This window comes from Ctenopharyngodon idella, chromosome 15, assembly GCF_019924925.1.
Source record: "Ctenopharyngodon idella isolate HZGC_01 chromosome 15, HZGC01, whole genome shotgun sequence".
Lineage (NCBI taxonomy): Eukaryota > Metazoa > Chordata > Actinopteri > Cypriniformes > Xenocyprididae > Ctenopharyngodon > Ctenopharyngodon idella.
In genome coordinates, this window is record NC_067234.1 from 33875047 (window position 1) to 33899039 (window position 23993).

General features: G+C 36.1%; 5 protein-coding genes and 1 pseudogene across 16 annotated transcripts in view; all 6 read left to right on the forward strand.

Moving 5' to 3' along the window:
• The window catches only part of LOC127495764 (gastrula zinc finger protein XlCGF7.1-like), a 53065-nt gene extending 37833 nt beyond the window's left edge, over positions 1-15232 (forward strand). For 2 of the 3 annotated variants that reach the window (XM_051863021.1, XM_051863022.1), the window contains exons 2-3: positions 13693-13810; positions 14078-15232. In XM_051863021.1, coding sequence (XP_051718981.1) covers positions 13726-13810; positions 14078-14763 — 771 coding nt within the window. In that variant the 5' untranslated portion in view covers positions 13693-13725 and the 3' untranslated portion in view covers positions 14764-15232. Of the gene's footprint in view, positions 1-13692; positions 13811-14077 lie in introns of those variants that run through there. The other variant, XM_051863023.1, reaches the window with a different exon arrangement.
• Positions 1-23993, forward strand: part of LOC127495725 (gastrula zinc finger protein XlCGF7.1-like) — a 119306-nt gene that overhangs the window by 13185 nt on the left and 82128 nt on the right. For 2 of the 8 annotated variants that reach the window (XM_051862860.1, XM_051862873.1), the window contains exon 1: positions 20650-20772. The exons of 2 other annotated variants lie outside the window; for them this stretch is intronic. The gene's annotated coding sequence lies outside the window, so the exon portion shown is untranslated. 4 more of the 8 variants (XM_051862863.1, XM_051862868.1, XM_051862865.1 and 1 more) reach the window with 4 other exon arrangements.
• Positions 1033-3502, forward strand: LOC127495742 (zinc finger protein 239-like). 2 transcript variants are annotated; one of them, XM_051862968.1, is made up of 3 exons: positions 1033-1189; positions 1810-2006; positions 2165-3502. In XM_051862968.1, the coding sequence occupies exons 2-3, from the start codon at positions 1922-1924 to the stop codon at positions 3205-3207; spliced, it is 1128 nt and encodes a 375-aa protein (XP_051718928.1). In that variant the 5' UTR covers positions 1033-1189; positions 1810-1921; the 3' UTR covers positions 3208-3502. The 2 variants fall into 2 exon arrangements, with proteins under 2 accessions (XP_051718928.1, XP_051718929.1); XM_051862969.1 differs by lacking the exon at positions 1033-1189 and adding an exon at positions 1326-1691.
• Positions 6011-8997, forward strand: LOC127495747 (gastrula zinc finger protein XlCGF8.2DB-like). 2 transcript variants are annotated; one of them, XM_051862979.1, is made up of 3 exons: positions 6011-6058; positions 7137-7335; positions 7616-8997. In XM_051862979.1, the coding sequence occupies exons 2-3, from the start codon at positions 7251-7253 to the stop codon at positions 8629-8631; spliced, it is 1101 nt and encodes a 366-aa protein (XP_051718939.1). In that variant the 5' UTR covers positions 6011-6058; positions 7137-7250; the 3' UTR covers positions 8632-8997. The 2 variants fall into 2 exon arrangements, with proteins under 2 accessions (XP_051718939.1, XP_051718938.1); XM_051862978.1 differs by lacking the exon at positions 6011-6058 and adding an exon at positions 6065-6559.
• LOC127495746 (zinc finger protein 239-like) lies at positions 16213-20054 on the forward strand. Its single transcript, XM_051862977.1, has 2 exons — positions 16213-16386; positions 16673-20054. Exons 1-2 carry the CDS (start codon positions 16302-16304, stop codon positions 17689-17691), a joined length of 1104 nt encoding a protein of 367 aa, XP_051718937.1. The 5' UTR covers positions 16213-16301; the 3' UTR covers positions 17692-20054.
• On the forward strand, positions 20753-22708 carry LOC127495734 (zinc finger protein 501-like; annotated as a pseudogene).

Consider the following 23993-nt stretch of genomic DNA (forward strand, 5'->3'; position numbering starts at 1 on the left):
CAGGTAATAAACTCGCTCACTCGATCTTTTTCTCACAATACTCTTCTACATAATACAGTAAGATTCAATGAACAATATCAATTGAGAACATACAGTTTACGTTGCTAAAAGTGGTTGCTAAGGGTGTTGTGCAGTGATACACAGAACCGTTGGGTGAAGTGGTCATAGCCGTGTTTTATTGTGACTAAAACACAGCTATTGACCAATCAGAATCAAGGACAGGACCTAACCCTTATAAATATATATATATATATATATATATATATATATGACACAATGGTGGGGTTTGTCCATATTTGACCCAAATTTTGGGTTTAAACAACCCAGTATTTTTTTTTTTATTATTTATCATGCTGTAATTTCGTTAATAATCACCCATTTGGCCAATTTGGCTGTGTTATATTTTTTCTGATAGCTAGATGGCGCCATAGCATTACTACTAAGCATTTATTAGCTGTCAACAAAAAATTGCTTTTAAGTTTACTTAATTCTTCTTACTGCCAATTTAACATGTTTTATTGGGTTTCCCTTTATATATTTATATACATTTTACATAAATTGCAGTTTGTTTCCTTGATGTTTTAATTCCATTCGCTATAGAAAACCCATATTTTTTTCAACCCAAGCATTTCAACCCAGAGTGTAGCTGTATGACGAGGTTTGGCGGCACAATGGTTTTGTGTCCAGGCGGACCATTAAAGAAAGAAAGCCTGCCTCAGTTGAAACTTTTGGTGCGATCACGCCATATCGTAATTACTGTATCTACGAGATTCTGGCTTGTAAAAAGCATTCACGTCCTCATAGAGCTCGTAATTACAGCTTGTAAGCTGGGAGTTTTCTGAAAGCTCCCACATGTACCACGTGACTGCTGACTGCTGTAGATTCATTTAGGCATTGATAGTGGTGCTATAGAAACGCATAAATCCCAGTCAAAGGACGTGAACATCTCCGAATACAATGTCATGTGTTGTCATCTCAAGATTCTGGTAAAAAGCTACGAGGTGGCGTGAACGCAGCATTTCCCCAACTTTCTCCACTCTAGCGACGACCCATGTGATTTACTTAGGAATATGCGGCCCCTTTAAGAAGAATAACACTGCGCGTACTGAGGATGCGCAGAAGAAAGAAGGGCGAATGGCTGTCTGAGAGGAGCAGTGCATTAAGGCTTTTGGAAGAATAAAAAAAATAGGTATTCTGTTGCTTCTTACCTAATCGATCATTTTATGTGTAAATATATCCGTAGACAAAGCAACTGTATTTATGTTGTGTGTATCTTATGATGATTTTGTCAGATAACGTCTCGATTATAAATCAGGATTATAGTGCAGAGCAGCTGCTTGGTAGTGACTGCTGGTTAACATGTATGGGTCGCGTTTCAGTGAATATTTCATATTCGTCCCGTTATCAGAGAACAGAAACAAAAAATATAGAGATGAAAGACGCTACGTAATGGCGTCGTTGACATGCGATCGTGAATGCAGGACAAAAGGTCTCATCGGATAGTCTGCAGAGATGTTTCTCAGATTACAGAGTTTAACATTAACCAGCTCCAGAGATTACGTGTTTAAGGATGTAATGAAATGCGTTGTTTGTTCTGGTTTATTATTAGAGTGTTATATGTTGGCAGAAAGACTGTTGACACCGATCAAATGTGCTTAATGTGCCACTCAGACATCATTATAATGAATGAGGTGAAAACAGAGGAAACAGATAAAGAAGCTTGATGGTTATTTCTTTGAGAAGTTAAACAACCCTTGTTTTAAATGCAATTAATTATTTAACTATCAAAATACTCCATATTTCCAACAGAAAACATCCCTGCCACAACAATTCATCAATAAATACTGGGAATATTCACATCATCCTACAAGAGAAGGACAAACTCCAGGTGTAGCAGCTGAAATCTGTGTGACGGTTAAAGATGGAGTTTATTAAAGAGGAGATTGAAGACATACTTGATCCAGAACCATCCAGAATAAAACATGAAGATACTGAGACACAAACAGGTTGGTGGCCATTCTTGATTCTTCATTATTGACTGCTGAGAAACATTAAAATTTAACAGATTTAAGATATAGAAGTGCATCTAAATTATTATGATCTTGCATAGCTGTTGTCATCCAAAAATGTGCACTTGAACTCTTAACATAATATTTGGTTTTAGACCGGATGGAGGTGAAGCAAGAACATAAACTGGAAGAAGTTGAGGAGGATCTTTGTAACTTCAAAACTCAAAAAGATAAAGCCAAAACGCAGCACACCTGCTCTCATTGTGGAAAGAGTTTTTCTAAAACATCAAGTCTTAGTAATCATCTGCGCATTCACACTGGTGAAAAATCATTTAACTGTGATGAGTGTGGTAAAACGTTTATTTCATCGTCGCATCTAAGAAAACACCTGAAGGTTCATTCAGGTGAGAGGCCTCACTTGTGTTCTGTCTGTGGAAAGAGTTTTTCAAGGCTGGATCATTTTAAGCAGCATCAGAAAACACATAATGAAGTGAGAGATCATGTGTGTTCAGAGTGTGGGAAGAGCTTTACTACAGCTGAGTATCTGAAACTCCACCAAAGAATTCATACTGGAGAAAAACCTTTCAAGTGCTCACATTGTGACAAGAGTTTCATTCAGTCTGGACATCTAAAAGTGCATGAGCGACTTCATACTGGAGAGAAGCCGTACCACTGTACTCAGTGTGAGAAGAGTTTCAAAGATGCAGCAGGTTTGAAACATCATGTTCGCATTCACACTGGAGAGAAGCCATTTAACTGTGATCAGTGTGGGACAGATTTTCATTCATTATCATATCTCAAAAAACACCTTAAAGTTCATTCAGATGAGATGCCTCACTTGTGTTCTCACTGTGGAAAGAGATTTTCAAGGCTGGAAAGTTGTAAACGGCACGAGAAAACACATAATGAAGTGAGAGATCATGTATGTTCTGAATGTGGGAAGAGATTTACTACTTCGGGTGAACTGAAACGACACCAAAGAATTCATACTGGAGAAAAACCTCACAAGTGTTCATATTGTGACAAGAGTTTCTCTCAGTCTGGAACCCTGAAAACACATGAGCGAGTTCATACTGGAGAGAAGCCGTACTACTGTACTTGGTGTGAAGAGAGTTTTAGACATTTACCAAACCTTCTCGCACATATGAAAAAATGTGGTGTGCAACGTTTGTCTTCTCGTCAAATACCTCAGAAGTAAACTGTGTGAGAGCACAATATCATCTCATTTTGTCAATTTGGTGAAAAGCTTAGAAAACTAGAAAGATGTATGAGTTGAAGCTTCACCAGTCAAGAACTCTTACAGTGTAAATAAAATCATTGTGGTTTATTTCTGTCAGGATGGGTTGTGTGTTAAATAGGTCTTATTTGAATTAGATATATTCATGTATTTTAATTATTTACTAAGTAAATAATTCAGTCAATTTTTACATATTTACTAAATTGTGTTATGATTTTACACCTAATTATGAGAAATAAACAGAAACATCATCTTGTCTTGGTTGATCTATTTAATGAACGCGGAATGAGTTATATAGTTTTAATCACATTAATGAGTTTAAACATTCTATCTCAATACTGTGATAAATATGTTTGGCATGGACAGTATTATTGTCAACCAAATGATCAGGTCTTGTATCATACAAAGAGGTTGGAGTTCATTTTTATCCTTCATTATTGACTGCTTAGAAACAATAAAGTACCAAAGTTTCAGTTCACCAGATTTGGATGTAGGGCTCAACCTTTATCCTTTTGCAGTCGTTTAATTGGTTCATTTTTGTTTCCTGTTACACAGGTGCAGTAATGCCATAAAAATAACAAAAAATCCATCATAATTAATTATATAAGGGCAGAAAATCCATGTGTTGTGTTCCTGTTCCTGTTTTTTTTTTTTTTTTTTTTTTTTTTTAATGGTATGATGGAGGACCAATACAAAAAAGAGTGTGGTTGTCCCGAATATGAGCATGATCGCAAATATGAAATTGAAATGTGAAAATGTAAAACAGTTCCATAAACAACTTATTTATGGGTAACTTTAATTTTAGGCAATAAATGTTTGTAAACAAAAATACATTTTCTTTTATATTGATGACATGATTAAACAATTTCAGGTGAATATCGATGGACTCCATTAGCAGCTTCCATTGGCCAAAGACCACCCAGAGGCCCTCTGACATGTAAAGCAACTAAAAACAGTTTTTGTACAGCATCATGTTTAAGTGTGTGAAAATGTAAAGACTATGTCTTCCAATAACAGAGCGGCATGTTAAAGTCCCCCTGTGGTGAAAATCACGTTTTTAATGTTATCTGGTGGTCTCGCTCCTCTGATCTCAAGAAATGCTCTAGCGACTGACGCTAGAGGTTGCAGCCTTTAGCCTCCTTGTTAGAGCGTCCAACTCCCATGCCAGAGACTCAGGTTCGAGTCCCGCACAGAGCGGAGCGAGTAGGACCTGGGTCAGGGGTTACATCAACACCATTGCTGAGTATTTTCTCTTTAAAACTGCAGTAAACCAAAGACAGTCTCAAACCTGTGGTTTGAAATCGAGTCAAGTAAAATGCTAATCATATTAATTACCGTTATGTGTCCGACGTTGTAAAAAGCGATACCATTGTGCAGCGTTTACCTCAGTAAGTTGACCGAGTTGATCTCATCTGAGCTTGTGTGAGTGAGTGGAGGTGGGGCTAATTATCATATTCATAGATCCGAGTATATTAAATGAGGCAAGGGTGTAGAGTTACATTGAAGCTATTTTAAGGCATTAAGAATTTATTTTTGCAGGAAAAAAACATTTAAACGTGTAATTTTGGTGATCAAAGATGAGTTTTAAGGGATAAAATTATTGACTACAGGGGGACTTTATATATAAATGAATATAAATTATAAATGAATATCTTTTTTAAATATAAGAGGTCATTGATCTCTCTGTCAACCCTCATGATGAAGGGCATCTCAGGAACCTCACTCCAATGGTTCAAGTTTCTTAGGTAGGTCCTTCAGGGTGTCGTGGATGGGTAAGGTGTCTTAAGTTGCAACATCTAGCTACTGGGGTGCCTCAGGGTTCAGTGCTTGGACCACTTCTCCATCTACAAGTGATCACTAGGATCTGTCATTCAGAAACATGTTTTTTCCTATCACTGCTATGCTGATGAAACACAGCTCTACCTCTCATTCCAGCCAGACGATCCGACGGTAGTTGCTCGCATCTCAGCCTGCCTGACCGACATTTCTTGCTGGATGAAGGACCACCACCTTCAACTCAACCTGAGGAGGCATAACAAGATGCCAAGTTTTTGTGTTAGGATCACAGTTTTTGTGATCCTATCATGATGAAGGCGTGGATGAACTTTTATTTCAATGAAGCTCCAGATCGTGTTAGTAAGACACTGTTCGTTTGTTCTTTTCATTTTTCTTTGGATTTTTAAACAACACAAAGTTTGACACAGGCTGTTCAGAGAGACATCTTCTGTTTTTTCATCAATAAGACATTACAACATGTTTTATTTTATTTAAAACACAACACTGCAAATGACAATGTATACGTTTTTCACTTTATCGAAAAGAATGAATAATGACAAACAATGGTACATTCATTCATAATTCCGTTTACACAAAACACACCAAATTATCATGTCAACTATAACTGTGGTAACTCAGTGCTTAAACTTTATTTGCCACAACCAAGACTTATAAAGCATATTCGATACGCATAAATGTTTCACGTTGCTGGCAAAGGTTTCAACTACGTAATGAGATATTTTTCAACACAGTTTTCAAAACAATTCCACATGTGTAATGGTGTGGATGTTAAAAAAAAATTAATATTCAAAACTGTTACCCAATCATAGCAGTGGCCATTTAATTCCAAGTCTGGAATGTGCACGCCCATCGAAACGGAGTGTTTGGAAGACAGGGTTAAAAACAGAATAGGAAAAAAAAAATGCAGTTCATGACCCTCTAAATATTTGCGGCCCCTTTAAGAAAAATGACCGCGCGTACTGAGGATGCGCAGAAGAGAGAGTGGCTGAAAGGAGCAGCGAATTCAATTGAGGCTGTAAGCTCTGTCGGAAGAAAGAAAATAGATATTCTGTTGCTACTTACCTGAGCAATAATTTTTTGTAAATATAACCGAAACCAAAGCAACTATCTTTATATTATGTATGGTGATTTTGTCAGGCAAGGTCTCGATTATAATTCAGGATTTTAGTGCAGAGCAGCTTGGAAGTGACTACATGTATGGGTCGCGTTTCAGTCACTTATTTCATATTCGTCCCGTTGTCTGACAACAGAAACAGAAAAATAATGAGAGGATGAAAACAAGTTAATCTGGAAAGGGGGCGCGACGTAATGTCGTCATTGATGTGCTAATTAGCATGACGTTATCTTAGCGACATTTTGAATGGGCTTTAGTGGGCAAAACAGAAGAGAGAAAAGAGACGAGCGCTGAAACTTTTTCCAGTTGAAGCTGAAAGCGCTGTTAATGATCGTGAATGAAGGACAAATGTGGAATATTTTCGTCTGATGCCGTATATTTATTTCCAGTCTAACGTTACAGGTGAGAGATATGTTTCTCAGATTATATTACAGAGTTTAACATTATTCAGCTCTAGAATTTACATGTTTAAGTATAATGTTATGTAACCCGTTGTGTCCTGGTTTATTATCAATTATGTCGGCAGAGAGTTTTTCCTCAGACTCTGTCTCAGCTGTTCACATCAATAAAATGGGCCTAATGTGCCAGTTTACAGATCTCAGGCATCACCATAATGAATGAGGTGAAAACAGGGAAATTTAGAGACAAAGAGGCTTTTCAGCAGCTCAGTTAACCCCTTAGCGCACACCCCCATTTTGTAAACTGGGGCATAAATGGTATACCCAAAATAAAAAGGTTGCTGCTTATAGGTCCTTCTGAATAGACACATAATCAACATATATTTAGAAATGTCATGTCCCTCAAAACATGTTATTTTGCATATGTTATTATCTGTCAGACTTTGGACAAGAATTAAACAAACCTTGTTTTAAATGCAACTGTTTCAAAATACTCTATCTGACAGAAAACATATGTTTACTTAATTTAAATGTAATTAAAGTAATTTAGTAATTAAATAACTTATTTTTGAATTTGACAGATCTGGTGTCTCTCCCACGACAATTCACCAATAAATACTGGGAATATTCACATCATCCTAAAAGAGAAGGACAAACTCCAGGTGTAGCAGCTGAAATCTGTGTGACTGTTAAAGATGGAGTTTATTAAAGAGGACATTGAAGACATGAGTGATCCAGAACCATCCAGAATAAAACATGAAGATGCAGAGACACAAACAGGTTGGTGTCCATTCCTGATTCTTCATTGTTGACTTCTGAGAAACATTAAAACTTAAGTTCAACAGATTTATTATACAGAAGTGCATTTAAATGATCATGATTATATATAGCTGTTGTCAACCACACTTTGATTGTATTAATATGAGAACGACTGAACTAACATTTGGCACATCAAAGATCTGATACTTGATATTACAGACATCAGGTATCTGCCTGTTCTCTTCTGCTATTAAATGTAGTTCACTGGAACTGATTTTAACCACATAATATTTTATTTTAGACTGGAAGGATGTGAAACAAGGACATGAACTGAATAAAGTTGAGGAACAGTGTAACTTAAAAACTCAAAGAAAACGGAAAATTCTGCACACCTGCTCTCAGTGTGGAAAGAGTTTTTTTCATTCATCAAGTCTCAGTTATCATCTGCGTGTTCACTCTGGAGAAAAGCCATTTAACTGTGATCAGTGTGGCAAAAAATTTATTTCAGCATCACATCTTAAAAAACACCTGAAAGTTCATTCAGGTGAGAAGCCTTATGTGTGTTCTCTCTGTGGAAAAAGTTTTCCACGGCTAAACAGTTTTAAACAGCACCAGAAAACACATGATGAAGTGAGAGATCATGTGTGTTTGGACTGTGGGAAGAGCTTTACTACATCTAGTCATCTGAAACAGCACCAACGAATTCATACTGGAGAAAAACCTCACAAGTGCTCAGTTTGTGACAAGAGTTTTGCTCAGATAGGACAACTGAAATCACACGAGCGAGTTCATACTGGAGAGAAGCCGTACCAGTGTACTCAGTGTGAGAAGAGTTTCAAACACGCACCAGGTTTCAGAAATCATATGCGTGTTCACACTGGAGAAAAGCCATTTAATTGTGATCAGTGTGGTAAAGATTTTCATTTGTTGTCAAGTCTTCAGAAACATCTAAAAATTCATACAAATGAGAGGCCTTACGTGTGTTCTTTTTGTGGAAAGAGTTTTTTACATATGACTCATTATAAGCAGCACCAGAAAATACACACCGGTGTGAGAGATCATGTGTGTTTGGAGTGTGGGAAGAGTTACATTGCATCTGTACATTTGAAACAGCACCAAAGAATTCATACTGGAGAAAGACCTTACAAGTGCTCATCTTGTGACAAGAGTTTCCGTCGGTTGGGACACCTGAAATCGCACGAGCGACTTCATACTGGAGAGAAGCCGTACCACTGTACTCAGTGTGGAGAGAGTTTTAGACATTTATCAAGTCTTCACACTCATTTGAAAAAATGTCATGAGAATGCATCACAGTGAGCTTCATTCATTTTCATGTCAAATACGTTAAATAAACAAAATATGGAGTTGCTCCCAAAAGCACAATGTCATCTGGTTTAATGCTGTGAATTTGTTGAAATGCTTGGAAAACTTGAAATACTCAAGATTTACCAGTCAACATTTACAGTGTAAAATAAAATAATAATTGTACATAAAATTATGAGGAAACATGACACCTTGTTTTGATTGAGAATGGATGTGGTTTAATAACATCAGTGTGTTTAAACAGTAATACTGTAGTAAATATATTTGATAATGATCAGGTTTGTGTCCAGTTTTATTCTTTAAATCAATGTGGTAACACTTTCAGTAAATGCAAAATATTGAACAATAAACAAACTGAAAAATAAAGTTGATTTGTTTTCTTGATTCCAGTAAAACTTCTGCATTAAGTTGTGTACAAATATAGGAAGGATTTACAGGACAAACAGTTTTGATTCTTTTGTTTAATCTGATTTTAACACATCTACTCCAAAGTTTTCTTCTTATATTGAAGAAATTGAAATATCTTGACTGTCCAAGGGCTGTAACATGACTTATTTCCAAATAGGCCAAAATTATTTAAATTGTTATTAATATTATTTTTATTTCAAGTTTAAAAGTGCAATGACTCCTCTGCTTCAGATTCTTCTAAATAATGCCTAAAAAGTTTAAAGTATATAATGCATTTAGAAATTAAATCAAATCATCAGGCCAGAATAACAGGATTGGGGGATTTATTCCCTTTTCCCATACACAGTGCTCTACACTCCAGTAGGTGGCGCAAACGCATCTTAGATGTAGTTGGCAACACTTTTGTTGTGACTGGACCAGAGAGGATTAGAAAGTGAACTGGAAATGGAGAATGAATGTTGTGGTGGAGAAAGAGGAGGTACTTCCATACTATAGAAGGCAAAAAACAGTATGTGACAAAAGAAGTATGTTTACAGTACTCATAAATGAGTAGTAATGATGACAACATGGCGAATGTAGTATGTCCGGATTTCATTCTACACACATACTATTTAGAACATACTTTTTAGCAGCCGTTAGGTACTTATTTTGAATAAGTAATTACTTATTTAGAGTATGCGATTTCGGACGCAGCCCTGGAGTCAACTTTCAGGATCGGATAGTGAAAGGGAGAACGTAGAATATAAGGTAATGAAAAAATTCATGTCAGGTTATATGACTGCATTGAACCTGTTTAAAATAATTAAAGCCCTTAAAAAAGTGATATGGAAAATTTAAAATGCGAAAATGTTATGGAACAGAAAGTTGCTGCTTTTCTGTAAGGATGGAAGACAAGAAGAACAGGCAGTAGGTATAAAATATCATTTGTAGAACAAAAACCTTCTTGCACACTTAGAAAAAAAAACAAATGGATGGGAGTCATTATAGGAGTTTTGTTTTGTAACTTTGCTTTCCATATATATAACACTTTATATACCTTGAATCCAGAGCAAAAACTACTAGCCTAACTAATAAAGCTCAAGACAAGTGAACAGTCAGTAATAAACTGTGAATCAACTGTTTAAGTTCATTTAAAGGTAGGGTAGGCAATTTTGGAAAGGCTAGCAATAGCAAGCTAGCTTTATCCGCGTTTCCACTGTTGGGCCTAAAGCGGGCGTGCTAGTGCGTGCCAGGGCCAGTCGCATTTCCACTGTCACTTCCGGGGCTTGATCGTGCCTCGTTGGGGCTTCCTCAGGGCCAACGGCCAGCTCGGGCTTGGAGTGGTTACGAACAAAGGCGGAGTTTATCTGTGTGTGGAGACGGAGGCGCCATGGATGATTACATATAGGCTACCAGCTAACATCAGCATTAAAGACTTTTAAAATCATTTTAGCTCAAAACTCACTTTCAGACAGCAGCAAGTGTTTGAAATAACTTCTGTTTGTGATCCGATGTGGATTCTGATCACCAAGACTATGTGTGCTATTACCATAGTAAACATGGTAAATACGACGGCTTGAAGAAATCAGACAAATCATAGACGTAGGCTATCACAATTATGTATTTTATCTGTCAGCATGTCTCGTCTCTTAACGGACTGTCTGATATCCATATTTAGCTCTGCATATTTCATAAAATAAAGCAAGTTTTTCTGGATTTCTGTTTCTCAGACTGAAAACTGTTTGGACTGTCACTGGAGAGAGTTCCTTCAAAACACATGAATGCACACATCCAGAACAGAGTCTGCAAAGTGTCACAAGACGAGAGACGGATTTAAATTACAAATAACATGAAGAATAAGAAGCAAATAACATTACAATAATAATGAATGTAAACAACTAACAGAACTCTTACTTGAACCACCTGACTGCTGCGGATTCATTTTGGCATTGATAGTGTTGACATAGGAACGCTTAAATGCAAGACTGAGGATGTGATCAGCTCTGGGTAAAACGTCACAGGTTTCCATCTTGTAATTACGGCTATGAAATGGCGTGAACACAGCCAAAGTTCGTTTTGGTTCAGGATGAACTGTAAGAGGCAGCTGCTGTTTGTTTGCAGCAGTCTGTGACTGTGTTTCTACAACTCTGCATAGCTTTACGGAACAGACTGATGACGTGTGATGTCCGTACAAATTAACTACGATTAGTGGTAACCCTTAGATGCTTTAATTGTCAAAAGTACAGGCATGTGCCAGGTATTTTTAAGGGGAAGCAGCGTTGTGCGAGGTAAAGTGGAGAACATGAATATGGAAAATGTGGACAGGGTTTGAAACCCAAATGTTGTAATTGCGGAGGTACACAGCGTTGGCTATGGTGGGTGTCGTGTGAGGAAAGAAGCAGTGAAAATTCAAAACGTCAAGATTTCAGAAGGGTTGACATATGCAGAAGCAACAAAGTTGGTTAAGAAAGTAGATCGAAAAGAAAACATGCAAAATGTAATAACTAGGGGTGTGAACAAATAGTCGAGTATTCGATCTATAATAATTATTCAAAAAATAATAATGTTGCTTTGCTGGCCGTAAATTCAGTGAATCCATGATAAATCCTAAGCACGCAAACTAAAACTCAGAGTTAAAACTAAATGCACTGGGTGGCGCTGTGGAGCGTGTGAACAAGTTAATTTTATTTAATCACAGAATGTCATCGTCTCGGGGCGCAGCAAACTTTTTAACATGCCGTGTACAAACATTAGCATATCCCCACTAAATAAATTAATTTAGCGTAATTTATCTCCCTCTACTGTCTCTTTTTATTTTTATATTATACTGTTTATATTATACTTTATATTACACTGTTACTGTTTCCTGTCACACTGGGGCAGAAATGCCATAAAAAATGCAAACGCGTACAAATAATAAAAAAAAATGCCCCCATATTTCGAGATTTTTACCCTGTAATGAGTTTTTTTCTGTTTTTTTATAATTATATGATCTATGATGAATACAAGCAAGTATCATAAAACCAAGCAACATATACAAGCAAAATACTGTTTTCCAGATTATGTGATTACAATATGAAATTGATTTTACGCAACTGCTGAATAAACAAGTTATTATTGAGTAACTTTAATTTTAGTGAAAAGTCTGTCAACGAAAAGATAGATTTTTGTTGATAATGATAACATTTGATTACCCCAGTTTATGGGTCTAGATTGTCGAAGTCATATGTATGAATATAATGTATTTACTCCGTATCAGTGACGAAATGTGATTTACTTAAGAATGTGCGGCCCCTTTAAGAAACATGACACCGTGCGCACTGAGGATGCGCAGAAGAGAGAAGCGCGAGAGACGAGACGAGTGCTGAAACTTTCACCAAGCGACGCTGTTAACGATCGTGAATGAAGGACAAATGTGGAATATTTTCTTCGGATGCCGTATATTTCCAGTCTGCAGGTGAGAGATTTTTTTCTCAGAGTTTAACATTAACCAGCTCCAGAGTTTACGTGTTTAAGTACTAATGTAATGAAATGTGTCCTGGTTTATTATTAGAGTGTAATATGTTGGTAGAGAGTTTTTCACAGACTCTCTCTGACTGCGCTGTGTGTTGACACCAATAAAATGTGCTTAACATGCCAATTTTACTCAGACATTACCATAATGAATGAGGTGAAACTATGAATGAGGGGGACTATTGGAGACAAAGGCGTTTCAGCAGCTCATTTAAACACGGCGGCACTGTTGTTTCTCTCAGACTTTGTAATTAAATAATTAAACAAAGCTTGTGTTAAATGCAACTAATATGTAACCGCATTCAAATTGTCTATATTTCTATAATAAAATAGACATGTTCAATTAATTTAAATTCATTTTTAAAAAATTCTACCAGATGTGGTCCTGTGTATCACACAGTGATCAGTTACAGCCCAGCCTCATTAGAAAAGAGTACCTGTGTGAACCTTTTTTTTTTTCCAGAACAGATGAATGTGAATATGGTAACATTTTATTATGTTTGTAAGTTTCACCGCAGTTCTGAATTTAAATGGCCGGTGAGTGTCGCTAAAAGCTTAGTGCTCCATTACATTTAATAACATAACCTACCCAATAGTGTTAACAAAAGCAAATGTGACAGAAAAGCACAATCGTAACTATGGCATTTTAGCTTGTTTTTGAACTCGTCTTTGAGCTCTTTTACCGTGAATCGTCTTTCCTGGGATTCGTACCCGAGCTTTTCGCATCGGAAGTAGGTAAGAGTTCTGTACTGCTACTGAGCAAGCTTATTACATCAGGAAAATTGAACATCTGGAGCTGGGTAAGTGATGCAAACTCCAAAATATATTCATTGACAAATCATGCACTGTTTTGAGGTAACATTATTGCGCAAGGAGCCCTGTGAAAACCAGTCTTTATTAATTCATATTCTGGCCCTGTAATCATAATTGTGTGTGAAAACGGTTAAAAGTGCTTGCTTTTTTAGTGCCTCTAGTGTTCATTTCTGTTAGAAACTGCAGTTAGTTGTACGTTTTGCAAAAATGTCGACACGGGTACGTTTTTCCAATGAGCCTGTGTTGATCAGTTCACACCTGCAGTGAAGCTCCTCCCACAACAATTCACCAATAAACACTGGGAATATTCACATCATCCTACAAGAGAAGGACAAACTCCAGGTGTAGCAGCTGAAATCTGTGTGACTGTTAAAGATGGAGTTTATTAAAGAGGAGATTGAAGACATGAGTGATCCAGAACCATCCAGAATAAAACATGAAGAAACTGAGAAACAAATAGGTTGGTGTCTATTCGTGATTCTTCATTGTTGACTGCTTTGGTAGCTGTGAAATAATAAGCAGTATATGAATAATAACTGATGCAGAAGTGCTTATATAATTTTAATAATCTTTTATATACTTTTAATCATAATCTTGTAGGCTATAACAGTTGTCAAACACATTTTGATCATATTAACGAGAATGAATGAACTGAATTTAGCACATCAAAGATCTGATACCTGATTCAGGTTCACTTGAACTGATCATAATTTTATGTCTATTTTAGATCAGATGGAAGTGAAAGAGCAAAGAAAAGAACTGGAGGAAATTAAGGAGGAACGTCGTAACTTTAGAATTCAAGAAACAAAAGCCAAAAAGCTGCACACCTGCTCACAGTGTGGAAAGAGTTTCACACTAAAAGGAACCCTTAACAGACACATGAGAGTTCACACTGGAGAGAAACCATATACATGCACTCAGTGTGAAAAGAGTTTTTCTCAAGCATCAAGTCTGAATAAACATCTGCACATTCACTCTGGAGAAAAACGATTCAACTGTGATCAGTGTGGTAAAGATTTTATTTCATCATCAGATCTAAACCGACACCTGAAAGTTCATTCAGGTGAGAGACCTTATGTGTGTTCTTTCTGTGGAAAGAGTTTTTCATGGCTGAGCAGTTTAAAACTGCACCAGAAAACACATAATGAAGTGAAAGATCATGTGTGCTTTGACTGTGGGAAGAGCTTTACTACATCTGGTGAACTGAAACGGCACCAAAGAATTCATACTGGAGAAAAACCTTACAAGTGCTCATATTGTGACAAGAGTTTCACTCGGTTGGGATCACTAAAATCACATGAGCGACTTCATACTGGAGAGAGGCCGTACAACTGTATTCTGTGTGGAGAGAGTTTTAGATATTCAAAAAGCTTTCTCAGGCACATGAAGAAATATCATACGTCGTCACAGTGAGCAACATTTCATTTTCATGTCAAATACAGTCAAGTAAATGTTGTGAGATTAACAAAATAAGGAGTTGCTCCCAAAAGCTTATTTTATAAATAAAACCCCTTTTGTTCATATACATCTAATTTGATGTCATCATCTTCAATCTGGGACAGATGATTGAAGTGTGTCCTTACTTTTTTCCTATCTCTTTACTTTTTCCCCCCATTTCTTTAACGCTTTTTCCTTTGTTACTTCCCCTCCCGACCCCTAGACGGGTAGAGGGACGGGTAAATTAATGCCATGTGAGGCCGAGTTTAGTTATAAAGATATAAATTAATTTATTACAATTAATATTTCTAGCATTACATATATTCTACAAACATTCTATACAAGTAATAAAATAAAGTATAAAGATCAAAAAATTCTCCAGTCAAGGCAACATCAGCGTTGGTTATGGTGTCAGAGAAGTTCTACAGGTGCGAAGTAGCCTCTGCTGTTCTCTTCATCTTCCAGCCTTTTATAGACAATCTGACCTCTTGAAGTCATCTTCTTTGGAATTCCCCTCCTATGAGTTCCAGGAATCTTCCCAGGACTCGTCTATATAAAGGCCTTCTCTTTGGTTCTGGATTCTTCTACTTTGCTGTGTCCTGCGCCTCGTCTTCAAGACATCATTCAACGGTAATAACTGCCTTTCTTACTAGTACGTTATTTCCTTACTATTCTACTAGCATGCTCTTTATTAAACATTTTTACAAAAAACAGTTGTCTTACTTAATAAGCAATTATCTTATTAAACACTTTTACAAAAAACAGTTGTCTTGTTTTTCTTATAAACAGTTATCATGAGCAAGTTATCTTATAATAAACAGTTACCATGAACCAGTTATCTTACAATAAACAGTTATCATGAAGTTATCTTTTCTCTTTATAAACCATCCCAATAAACGCTTTTCTTTTCAAATCGCAGTTGTCTTTTCTTCTTAAAGAACAATTATTACGTTGTCTATACATAGAAGAGGTACACGTCACAGAAAAGTTGCATTTCCTAATGAAGCAGGGTGTGGCTAATAACAACACTTCATAAAAGTCGATGACATCTTTTTGTCTTTCCTCAGTATGATGCCTAATAAAGTAGTGTTTATAAGCGCAGCGCTGCTTGTGTTCAGGAGTAACCGCTGTATTTCCGCTTTTCCATAAGCGCCACCTTTTGTCAGAGAGTGAATTTACATTTTCATTCAGCCTGTCTGCCCTTTTTGTACATAAAACATTACATATATAATGATTTATATGCTACTAATATGTAACCATTAAAAATCCTAACTAAATTAAAGACATGATATGTGTTTGCTGTTAAAGTAATCCAGTATAAATTCAGTAACTTATCTCTGATTTTTCCAGATGTGGTCCTGTGGGCGTCAATATCACACAGTGATCACAGTTCACACCTGCAGTGAAGCTCCTCCCACAACAATTCACCAATAAATACTGGGAATATTCACATCATCCTACAAGAGAAGGACAAACTCCAGGTGTAACAGCTGAAATCTGTGTGACTGTTAAAGATGGAGTTTATTAAAGAGGAGATTGAAGACATGAGTGATCCAGAACCATCCAGAATAAAACATGAAGATACTGAGGAACAAATAGGTTGGTGTCCATTCTTGATTCGTCATTGTTGACTGCTTTGGTAGCTGTGAAATAATAAGCAGTATATGAATGATAACTGATGCAGAAATGCTTATATAATTTTAATAATCTTTTATATACTTTTAATCATAATCTTGTAGGCAGTTGTCAAACACTTTTTTACCATATTAACAAGAGAATGACAGAACTGAATTTAGCACATCAAAGATCTGATACCCGATTTCTGTGGCTTTCTGCTATTAAATCAGGTTCACTTGAACTGATTATGATTTTGTGTATATTTTAGATCAGATGGAAGTGAAAGAGCAAAGAAAAGAACTGGAGGAAATTGAGGAGGAACATCATAACTTTAGAATTCAAGGAACAAAAGCCAAAAAGCTGCACACCTGCTCACAGTGTGGAAAGAGTTTCAGACAAAAAGGAAACCTTAACGTACACAAGAGAGTTCACACTGGAGAGAAACCATTTAACTGTGATCAGTGTGGTAAAGATTTTATTTCATCATCAAATCTAAAACAACACCTGAAAGTTCATTCAGATGAGAGGCCTTATGTGTGTTCTCTCTGTGGAAAGAGTTTTTCACGGCTGGAACATTGTAAACTGCACCAGAAAACACATGATGAAGTGAGAGATCATGTGTGTTTGGACTGTGGGAAGAGCTTTACTACAGCTGACAATATGAAACAACATCAAAGAATTCATACTGGAGAAAAACCTTACAAGTGCTCATATTGTGACAAGAGTTTCACTCAGTCTGGAAACCTGAAATCACACGAGCGAGTTCATACTGGAGAGAAGCCGTACTACTGTACTCAGTGTGAGAAGAGTTTCAAAGATGCAACAGGTTTAAAATATCATCTGCGCATTCACTCTGGAGAAAAAACATTTAACTGTGATCAGTGTGGTAAAGAATTTAATTCACCATCACATCTAAACCAACACCTGAAAGTTCATTCAGATGAGAAGCCTTATGTGTGTTCTCTCTGTGGAAAGAGTTTTTCACGGTTGAACAGTTTTAAACGGCACCAGAAAACACATAATGAAGTGAGAGATCATGTGTGTTGTGATTGTGGGAAGAGCTTTACTACAGCTGAGTCTCTGAAACGGCACCAAAGAATTCATACTGGAGAAAAACCTTACAAGTGCTCATATTGTGACAAGAGTTTCACTCAGTCTGGAAACCTGAAATCACATGAGCAAGTTCACACTGGAGAGAGGTTGTACTGTACTCCATGTGAGAAGTGGTTTAGACATTCAGTAAGCCTTCTCAGGCACATGAAGAAATACCATAAGTTGTCGCAGTGAGCAACATTTCATTTTCATGACAAATACAGTAAAGTAAATGTTATGAGATGAACAAATTATAGAGTTGTTCCCAAAAGCACAATATCATCTACTTTAACTTTGTTTGTAGTCTGATCAAGAAACTAGAAGAGTGGTGTTTAAAGCTTCAGAACAATTTGTTTCTTTCCTACTGGTTAGTTTTCAGTATCTGTCAGGATGGCTTGTGTCCTGAGCAGGACTTTCTAGAATTAGATATATTGATGTCATTTACTTATTTAATAAGTGTACAATATTGTGTTTTGATAACACATGCAATTATGGGGAATAAACAAAGAAAAAATTGGTCTTAAGAAAACATGTTTAACTGTGATTGTTTAATGTAAAAACTTTACTTCAGCATCAATTCTGAAAAACACCTGAAAGTTCACGCAGATGTCTAATATGTGTTTGTGGAAAGAGTTTCACTTCACTTTTACCTGTTTGATTTGTTCATTTTTATGCCAGTCAAAAATGATGGGTTATTAACAGACCTTATCAAATTAGGTTTTAATATTATTTCATAAAGGAATACACACTTAGAAAAATATTGTTAAATATGTTTTTGAGAATGAATGATAGTTTCTTCTAAAATAATGTACTGTTAAAATACTCTTACTGTTTTCTGTTATACTGGAGCAGAAAATACATCAAAAGTCAAGATACAAGGGCAAAGATTTCACTGTAATGATTTTTTCCACTTTTTTATAAATTTGTGTGATGTACAAGAAAGTACAATCTGGCAACAGACACTGCCCTGTCAAACAAACAAACAAAAGTCGCTGTTTGGGTTATTTTTTCTTTTCTATTCTCTATTTCTATTCTCTCTCCATCTATTTAAAAAAAATCCTTGCTAAATGACAATGTAAATGTATATAGGCAAATGCTTAAGAGTCTATGATTGGATCATTATTGCAGTGATTATGATGTTTCTAGCATGTTATTTGTTTGGCAACAGTTCTTCTAAGCCTAATTGATGGAGTGTGTAGCTTTTCATATCTTAAACAACCGTGTAGGAAGACACATCATGGCTATATTCCAGGATCCATCAGGCTCAAATTGTTAATGAATGGTTGGGAGGGAGCATGAAGAATCATTTCACACATGAATTGGCACCTCTGAATCCAGACCTTAAATTCATTGAAAGTCTTTGGGATGTGCTGGAGGAGTGCTGGACTCTTGCATTGTCAATACAAGTTCTTGACCAAAAATTGAATCACCTCTTGGTGGAAATAAATATTGTGATGTTATTTTCATCAAGAGATGCATCAATTTTTGGTCAAGATCTTGTATGAGTGTGAAAATTATTCTTCATGTTCCCTCACATTCCAATTCACAAAAAATATCTGATGGAAAATGAGTCGGCACTGAGTTCTTTATTAAAAGTAGGACAAAAATAATGTTTTCGGAGATTAAGGCATAGATGTTTTATTTTGGTGTAAATTAATCACTGAACACTAAACTTCTAATAATGTAAGCCACAGGGAGACCACAGACGGGTGTCAGTTTTCCTTTGTGTTTAGTGAGTAATCTTTATTGTTAATTGAACATGTTGGATTATTTCTGCCAATTATATGCTTTGATTTAACTCTTTGCTGACAGTTCAATTAAATGTAAGAATCTACACACAGGATACGACAATGTACTCTTCATCTCGGCTTTATTGCTCAATGTTTGAATGAATGATTCAATGACTCACTCATTTGTTCGACTTGAAGCATTGCTGCTCAGACCAATCAGTGTAGGACATCAAAGTGCTGCAAGAACAATTAGAGCGGATCACAGTATTTTGATGTCGTACATCGATCGGTCTGTGCAGCACCACTTGTTTCATTACTGGATGAATCACCATTTTGAATGATTGAGAATAGGCCCTAGTGCAAAACAACATAAAGAAACAAAACCCTGTGAATGTCAATTAGCAAATTAAGAGTCAACAAAAATGACAGAGCTATAACGTTTAACTGAGCTGCTGAAAAGCTTTATCTCATTCAATAGTCGCTGTTTTCACCTCATTCATTATGGTGATGTCTGAGATCTTCTGTAAATTGGCTCATCAAGCTCGTCATTAGTGTCAGATAAACTATAAGATTGTCACTTTATGTGATAATCACCTATTAATGTGTGTTTTAATGTTTTACCTCTCAGGTTAAAGTACATGACTAAAAATACTATTAAAGGCTGCAGAAACCATACCTGACATCTCTCTTTTCTGACACTGAAATACACAATTTATGTGATTAGAGTCGATCGAAGGACTTCTTCATTTCAATGTCTGAAAGGAAATGGCTGTTTTCAGAAGTTTTGATGTAATATTTTTTATCTTTCTTCATTATGATGCCTAATAAAGTAGTGTTTATAAGCGCAGCTCTGCCTGTGTTCAGGAGTAACCGCTGTATTTCTGCTTTTCCATAAGCGCCACCTTCTGTCAGAGAGTGAATTTGCATTTTCATTCAGCCAGTCTGCCGTCTTTGTTCAACATTACATATATAATAATTTATTATGCTCATATGTGAGGTTAAACATTTTAAAAATAATTTTGGTTTTGTCAAAACTGGTATTATTTGAAATGTAAAGTTGTTTAAATAGTATTTTTATCGTCATTGTACAGTTTAAAACATTACCAGACATTGGCTTTGTTTCAAAACAACTTTGCTACTAAAGCAAAATGTAGAATTTGAAGAATTGTTACTTATGCCTTCCTCTATTCAGTCTGTGCATATTGCATATTACGTGGATTTTTGTCATCTTGTTAGATTTCTGATTAGTTTAGAAATTAATTGAATAGTATAGCCTGTGCCCTATAGCAGTTTTATATGCTACTAATATGTAACCATCAAAGTAATTTATATTTGAACTAAATTAAAGGCACCATATGTGTTCACTCTTAAAGTAATCCAGTATCAATTCAGTAACTTCTTTTTGATTTTTCCAGATGTGGTCCTGTGGGCGTCAGTATCACACAGTGATCACAGTTCACACCTGCAGTGAAGCTCCTCCCACAACAATTCACCAATAAATACTGGGAATATTCACATCATCCTACAAGAGAAGGACAAACTCCAGGTGTAGCAGCTGAAATCTGTGTGACTGTTAAAGATGGAGTTTATTAAAGTGGAGATTGAAGACATGAGTGATCCAGAACCATCCAGAATAAAACATGAAGAAACTGAGGAACAAATAGGTTGGTGTCCATTCTTGATTCTTCATTGTTGACTGCTTTGGTAGATGTGAATTAATAAGCAGTATATGAATGATAACTGATGCAGAAATGCTTATATAATTTTAATCATCATCTTTTATATACTTTTAAGCATAATCTTGTAGGCTATAACAGTTGTCAAACACATTTTGATTGTATTAACGAGAATGACAGAACTGAATTTAGCACATCAAAGATCTGATACCTGACTTCTGTTGATTTCTGCTATTAAATCAGGTTCATTTGAACTGATTATAATTTTATATCTATTTTAGATCAGATGGAAGTGAAAGAACTGAAAAAGGAAGTGAAAGAGCAACGCAAAGAACTTGAGGAAATTGAGGAAAATCATAACTTAAAAATTACAGGAACAAAAGCCAAAAAGAGACACACTTGTACTCAGTGTGGAAAGAGTTTCACACTAAAAGGAAACCTTAAGACACACATAAGAATTCACACTGGAGAGAAACCGTATACATGCACTCAGTGTGAAAAGAGTTTTTCTGACGCATCTAGTCTCCGTAATCATCTGCTCCATCACTCTGGAGAAAAACCATTTAACTGTGATCAGTGTGGTAAAGATTTTAATTCATTATCACATGTAAAAAAACACCTGAAAGTTCATTCAGTTGAGAGGCCTTATGTGTGTTCTTTCTGTGGAAAGAGTTTTTCACGACTGGACAGTTTTAAACGGCACCAGAAAAGACATAATGAAGTGAAAGATCATGTGTGTTGTGACTGTGGGAAGAGCTTTACTGCATCTGGTGATCTGAAACAGCACCAGAGAGTTCATACTGGGAAAAGACCTTACAAGTGCTCAGTTTGTGACAAGAGTTTCAGTTGGTTGGTATCACTGAAATCACACGAGCGAGTTCATACTGGAGAGAAGCCGTACTGCTGTACTCAGTGTGGGAAGAGTTTCAAAGATGCAGCAGGTTTAACAATTCATCTGTTTATTCACTCTGGAGAAAAGCCATTTAACTGTGATCAGTGTGGTAAAGATTTTAATTCATCATCACATCTAAACCGACACCTGAAAATTCGTTCAGATGAGAGGCCTTATGTGTGTTCTCTCTGTGGAAAGAGTTTTTCACGACTTAGCTGTTTTAAACATCACAAGAAAACACATAGCTAAGTGAGAGTTCATATGTGCTTTGACTGCGGGAAGAGCTTTACTACATCTAGTCATCTGAAACGGCACCAAAGAATTCACAATGGAGAAAAACCTTACAAGTGCTCATATTGTGACAAGAGTTTCAGTTGGTTGGGATCACTGAAATCACACGAGCGAGTTCACACTGGAGAGAGGTTGTACTGCTGTACTCAATGTGGAGAGAGTTTTAGATATTCAAAAAACTTTCTGAGGCACATGAAGAAATATCATAAGTTGTCGCAGTGAGCAATATTTCATTTTGATGTCAAATACAGTAAAGTAAATGTTGTGAGATGAACAAAATATGGAGTTGCTACCAAAAGCACAATATCATCTAGTTTAACTTTGTCAATTTGGTGAACTAGAAAGACTTGTTTGTAGTCTGATCAAGAAACTAAAAGAGTGGTGTTTGAAGTTTCAGAACAAATTCTTACAGTGTAAATAATTATTTGTTTCTTTCCTACTGGTTAGTTTTCAGTATCTGTCAGGATGGCTTGTGTCTGAGCAGGACTTTCTAGAATTAGATATATTGATGTCGTTTACTTATTTACTAAGTGTACTATATTGTGTTCTGACAGTACATGCAATTATGGGGAATAAACGGGGAAAAAAAACATTTTGTCTGGAGAAAACATGTTTAACTGTGATTGTTTAATGTAAAAACTTCATTTAATTAAAAAAATTTACTTCAGCATCAATTCTGAAAAACACCTGAAAGTTCACGCAGATGTCTAATATGTGTTTGTGGAAAGCGTTTCACTTCACTTTTACCTGTTTGATTTGTTCATTTTTATGCCAGTCAAAAATGGACTATTAACAGACCATATCAAATTAGCTTTTAATAATAATTCACAAAGGAGTGCACACTTATCGATAAATATATATCGATAAATGCTTTTGTCACATTAAACTGACAAAAAAAGTCACTGTTTGGGTTTAAATAGGCAAAAACTATGACTGGATCATTATTGTAGTGATTTGTTTGGCAACAGTTCTTTTATCCCTAATTGATGGAGTGTGTAGCTTTTCATTTCTTAAACAACCATGTAGGAAGACACATCATGGTCATATTCCAGGATTCATCAGGCTCAAATTGTGGATGGGAGGAGCATGAAGAATCATTTTCACACATGAATTGGCACCTCTGAGTCCAGACCTTAAATTAATTGAATGTGCTTTGGGATGTGCCGGAGTACACTTTACAGAGTGCTCAATGCACCTCTTGAAGAAATAAATATTGTGATGTTATTTTCATCAAGAGGTGGCTCAATTTTTGGTCAAGATCTTGTATGAGTGTGAAAGTGACACCCCCCACCCCCATCGCCACTGGGCTAGGGTACAATCAATGGTCAATCACTACCTGTCAATCACTACCTGATTTGTTGCCTGTCATTTTGCCAATGCTCACGCCATTTCAAAATATGACCTTTGGAATATTTAATTAATGAAACGAATAGGAAAGATCTTTTCAGGATTACAAACGACCTCGCTATGCTACAACGGTGCTGTTGGCCAATAGCTCAGCTAAAGATAGCCACACGCTCCCCCTCCGTCCCCCAAAACAATCAGAGAGGATGCCTCTTCAACTACAACTTCGAATGAAGATGTCAACTAAGATGGGCACTTTTTATTAACAGGAGCTTGTAAATTATTTTAATAACATGTCAGGGCTCAAAATTACCATTTGGCTCACTGTATGTCATTGTTTCAAACAGAGATCACAAATCTCCCATGATTCTGAGCAAACAACTAAACAAAATAGCAAAAAAACAAAAAAAAATTTAATGAATGATTCAATGACTCACTCAGATTTCACTTGTTTCATTATTGGGTGATTCAGTGTTTTTGAACAAATCTCTTGAATGAATAATTCAATGACAAAGAAATTTAAATGTTTAGATGTTACATTTATTGCCTATAATTCAATCTCTC

Excerpts from the sequence above, each read along its gene's own strand:
- LOC127495742 (XM_051862968.1), top strand. The coding sequence starts at position 1,922 with ATGGAGTTTATTAAAGAGGAGATTGAAGACATACTTGATCCAGAACCA. Across the intron at positions 2,007-2,164 it reads AGATACTGAGACACAAACAG|ACCGGATGGAGGTGAAGCAA; the intron begins GTTGGTGGCCAT and ends ATTTGGTTTTAG.
- LOC127495747 (XM_051862979.1), top strand. The coding sequence starts at position 7,251 with ATGGAGTTTATTAAAGAGGACATTGAAGACATGAGTGATCCAGAACCA. Across the intron at positions 7,336-7,615 it reads AGATGCAGAGACACAAACAG|ACTGGAAGGATGTGAAACAA; the intron begins GTTGGTGTCCAT and ends ATTTTATTTTAG.
- LOC127495746 (XM_051862977.1), top strand. The coding sequence starts at position 16,302 with ATGGAGTTTATTAAAGAGGAGATTGAAGACATGAGTGATCCAGAACCA. Across the intron at positions 16,387-16,672 it reads AGATACTGAGGAACAAATAG|ATCAGATGGAAGTGAAAGAG; the intron begins GTTGGTGTCCAT and ends TGTATATTTTAG.